The following is a 4,776-nucleotide window of genomic DNA, read 5'->3' as shown; positions in this document are numbered from 1 at the left end:
AGTCACCTCCACTAGCTTTGTTCGTAGTGATGCTTTCTAAGGCCCACTTGACTTCACATTCCAGGATGTCTGGCTCTAGGTCAGTGATCACACCATCGTGATTATCTGGGTCGTGAAGATCTTTTTTGTATAGTTCTTCTGTGTATTCTTGCCATCTCTTCTTAATATCTTCTGCTTCTGTTAGGTCCATACCATTTCTGTCCTTTATCGAGCTCACCTTTGCATGAAATGTTCCTTTGGTATCTCTGATTTTCTTGAAGAGATCCCTAGTCTTTCCCATTCTGTTGTTTTCCTCTATTTCTTTGCACTGATCGCTGAAGAAAGCTTTCTTATCTCTTCATGCTATTCTTTGGAACTCTGCATTCAGATGTTTATATCTTTCCTTTTCTCCTTTGCTTTTCGCTTCTCTTCTTTTCACAGCTAAAACCTGAAGCTCAGTCTTCGTGTCTCCTGGTGGAAATGCTGGCTCCTTGACTCAGCTTTCTGTTTTTGTTGGTGGTGGTGGTTGCCCAATGAACTGTTGAACAGAGCATGCTAATGAAAGAGCTAATCTTCATTCAGTCTTTCGTTTATTGCTGATGAAGGTGAAAATAGCAGTGAGTGTAGTTTGGAATATGACACAGGTCCTCTTTAGGCATTGTGCTGGGAAGATGCCTTTGATCAACATTCACGCTGCTCTATAGTTTGCGTTACCTCATAGTCACCAGTAGGCTTAAGTTCTTGGTTTATGAATATTCAGCTTTTTGCTGATAAAACTTTCTATAGAACTAGAAGAGTTTCCCAGACCTCTGGAAGTATATTTTGAGATCAGCCTCTCTCAAAATTGCTTCAGTTACAGGCAGGACATGCATTTCATCAGACTTTCATCTTGTTTGTTAGCAACCTCTTTTTCACTTTGTCCCAAATGATGAAGGAAATAAGTCTTATGTTTCTGATCCTCCCATCTACCACAGGAGCTGGCAGTGTGTGAATATTCAAAAGCTTGAGACTTTGTCAGAGCATTTCAGGGCTAAAAGGAGGCTTATAGGTCCATGAAGCCTTGATGTCTCTGTGAGTGGAATGGATGGGTCATATATGTGCACTGAACAAATAAAACTCTATGGTGTCTCCGTAGGTGATACAGGCCTGCCATTCATATCCCAAAGCAATTGAAGTTGTTGTGAACGCCTATGAACACATCAAGTGGAACGTGAAGTGGAAAAGAGCCATACCTGATGATGACTTGGAGGTAAAGCATCCATTCACTTCCTCTGGGTTTTCACTCCCCAGGACTTCCAGAACACAATGGAAGTACAGGAAATTCTAATTTAAAAAAAAAAAAAAAGGGTTTTGAGAATGCTTTAAGAATTTGAGAATGCCACTCCAATATGAGACAAAGGATTCTAAAATGCAGGTGTGAGCATAGATAAATAAATAGGTATGTAACACTTGGGAGCATCTTGGGAATTTCTCCATTAAGGGGCAAGTTGAACAATTATATAAAGTTGACAGTTTTACTTTCTTCCCCATCAGTTTAGATGAATTTAACAACAACATCATCATTTGGGATTGCTCATATAGCATTTTTACCAGAAGATTAAACTGTTTTGTATAGATTATGTCACTGACTTTAATAAATTGCTTTGTATAGATTATTTTCATTCACTTTTAAGTATCCTAAAGTCTTTAGTAAGCAGGTAACAGAGTATTAAAAACGGTGGGACTTCCCTGGTAGTCCAGTGGTTAAAAGTCCATCTACCAATGCAAGAGATATGGGTTCCATCTCTGGTCTGGGATGGATCCCTGGGATCCTACATGCTGCAGGACCACTAAGCCTGTGCCCCGCAACTACTGAGCCCCAGCTCCAGAGCCCTCAAGCCAAAGCTATTGAACCGTGACTAGAGAAAGCCCACACGCCACAAAGAAGACCCAATGCAGCCATCAATATAGAGAGAGATAGATAGATGGATAAAATTGTGGTAAAAATGTGTATAACATAAGATTAAAAAAAAAAAAAACAACTTTGTGATGACTCGTGCAGGAAGCTTTGCAAAGCTGAGTCCTCATGCTGCACATGAAGTTTGCTGCCTTTGTGAACCAGCTGTTTCATTAGCCTTCTTTTCTTGGCTTTAGCCACCACAGCTGTCCCCAGCATGGGAGAGGTGTTGGCCACAGAGGGCAGAGCTCACTGGGCTTAGAGGCCAGTGGCTTAAATGTAATGTTATTCTGCTACTTATTAGCTGCCTGTAGCTTTGAAAAGTTGCTTAACCTGTCTTAGCTTTATTATTCATGTTTAATTTTGCCTCACCGTCAGAGACTGTGGAAAGCTGCCATTAGATATAAAGTAGGGACTAAACACATCACTGTTGATTCCTATTGATGTAAACAGTGAGGCTTTTCTGACTTTAACATGTCTTGCCTTCCTTTTCAGAGACACTGGGATTTTTACCACTCTCTCTTCACCGTGTGCAGTAACTCTCCAAGGACTCTCATGCATTTATCAAGATGCGCCATTCGAAGAACGTTACACAGCAGATGTCACAGAGTAATTCCTTTGCTTTCCCTCCCATTGTCATTGAAAAAGTACTTGCTTTTAGAGCCGGAGGGAATCATTTATTAAGCCTTATGAGGCAGAAGTTCCCAATCCTAGATCTTCAAGTGGACTCGCTGGGTAGACACAGTTTGCATAAATAAAATGGTACTTGGGTTGATTATAACACCTCAGGGATGTCAAAACACTTTGCAAACACTGTGTCATTAATCCTAGGGTATCATGGTGAGGGGAAATAAACAGAGGTAAAGTGAAGGTATTCTCAAAAATAAGAGCAGATTCAGAAGGTACTGACGTAACAATAATAATGCGTACAGTGCACTTACTTGGTACCTGCTATAATGTTGTAAAAATTTTCGTATTATCTCATTTGAGAGGGGACCCAGGTTTTCTTACAACCAATCTCATTTTCTCTCCCGTATCAGTAATAAGTTTACATCACCCTTCAGTTGCCAACAAGCAAGGCTCGTGATAGGCCTCTTAATCTTTGTGTCCTCCACCCTCTCCCACTTAGCAGAAATTACTGTTGCTAGTTTTGCCAACCCCTTTCCCCATACTGAGCTCCTCAACTTACTTTCAGTGAAGAAAGCGTGAGCAGAGTCAAAACAAGGGGCTCTTAGAAGCAAATTAGAAGTGAAAACAAAGACGTATCCACTTGAAAGTCAAAATATTCATGTTAACGCACTCTCACTGAGCCAAAGACCGGAGATGCAAAGGTGAATCCGAAGCAAGGACTCCAGCCTTCCAGGACGTCGTCATTTAGCAGAGGATCCAGACATTTCAGCTGGGAGCTGCAGTGGCAGGTGTCGGGGGCGAGCACAGATGCAGGTTCATTTTCAGTGCCTCCCTTTGTAAGTCGTGCTTCTGATATGAAGTGTGGTTTTCTTTGAAGCCTGACGATGAAGAGTGAAGGGATAGTGTGAAGCAGAGGGGATCTCTGGCTGCTGTGAGTGTGCATGGAAAAGGACTCACTCTCAGTTTCCTGGCACATCTAGATATTTCTATTTTCGTATCATTTGCTGCCTTGTACTGTCCCAGGTTCCTTGGGGAAAATATTGCACACTCAATGGCTCCCGTGTATGTGACAAAGAAGTTTTAGAACATGTGTGCGAGGAAATGTATGAAAGGACTTAGTCTGGTTACTTTAGTCTTTTCATGTAAGAGACTGACATTTCAGAGCATTTTAGCTAGAAGATGAGAATTTTGCTGGTGATGGCTGCGTGCAGAAAGCACGTAGAAACACTTTGAAAATAGTAGAAGTTTGAGAAACTTGGAAATGCTAGTGTGTTAATCAGGTTTGTTAACGGTTTGCAGAAAGAGAAATGTAGATGGCTAGCCTTTGGACTTCATGGTTTATGAGGCTACTTTTCACTTCACGTATTTGTTCTTGCTAGTCACTTTTAGATATGCTCAGAGACTTTCAGCGTTACGTTTTAGAGCTTAGATCAGAAGTAATTAAGCACAAATAAACCTATTTGCCAGCTGTGAGCAGAGTTTTTTTTTCCAGGGCTGGGGCGTATGTACATGTGTATGTGTCTCCATCTGGTTGAAGTTTACAGGCTTGAGTTTTGAGTAGAGATGAAGTCAAATATTCCACTAGCCTGCCATCTAGACTGGGCTTCACATCTTGGGATTTGCATCCTCCTGGGGCTGTGTAGGAAAAATAATGTAGATGCAATAATCTTTCTAAAGTATCAGTTCTACTCAGATATTTTGGGAGGAATATTTTGTACAAAAATGAGATCTGTATTATGGACTAGAATACTGTATATGTGTGAACTAGTCATATAAAACATGATCCTTAAAAAGAACAAACAGTTTGCATGCAGCAGGTGGTGTAGAACACATTCTAGAATGCCAGGTGGAGCTGTTGCCCACCCCCCACCCAGTTTCAGGAGTATTCTGGAGAAATATTTGTGATGCTGACTTAAACGGTAATGCTGAGGCTGAGGACGAAAGGAGAGAGGATGTTCCTTGCCTGGGGAAATAACGTTTCTCCGGCTGCCTGCTGTGCTTAGACGGTCTGTTAATCTGGTGTATGATACAGAACAACTTGTTTTGGATGGTTTATTTTGTAGATTTAAAATTGTTTCTCCTCACCTTTGAACCTTCATTTAGAGGACTTAAATAAAGCTCTTCCCTTTCCTTTCATCTTTGTGAGTTATCTGTTGATAAGACTTTTTCCTAACGGACTCCTCAGCAGTTAGACTAAAGAACTCTACATGATTCATTGCTTTCTTCCACAT

General features: G+C 41.0%; 1 protein-coding gene across 1 annotated transcript in view; it reads left to right on the top strand.

The window, feature by feature from the left end:
• ASB4 (ankyrin repeat and SOCS box containing 4) overlaps positions 1–4,681 on the top strand; it is an 81,187-nt gene extending 76,506 nt beyond the window's left edge. The window contains exons 4-5 of the mRNA XM_010839746.1: positions 1,115–1,228; positions 2,411–4,681. Coding sequence (XP_010838048.1) covers positions 1,115–1,228; positions 2,411–2,599 — 303 coding nt within the window. The 3' untranslated portion in view covers positions 2,600–4,681. The remainder of the gene's footprint in view (positions 1–1,114; positions 1,229–2,410) is intronic.
• The last annotated feature ends 95 nt before the right edge of the window (positions 4,682–4,776 follow it).

Source organism: Bison bison, unplaced genomic scaffold (genome assembly GCF_000754665.1).
Source record: "Bison bison bison isolate TAMUID 2011002044 unplaced genomic scaffold, Bison_UMD1.0 scf7180017864134, whole genome shotgun sequence".
NCBI classification, from domain to species: domain Eukaryota; kingdom Metazoa; phylum Chordata; class Mammalia; order Artiodactyla; family Bovidae; genus Bison; species Bison bison.
The sequence above is the reverse complement of the archived record's forward strand: the minus strand, read 5'-3'. Positions and strand labels throughout refer to the sequence as shown.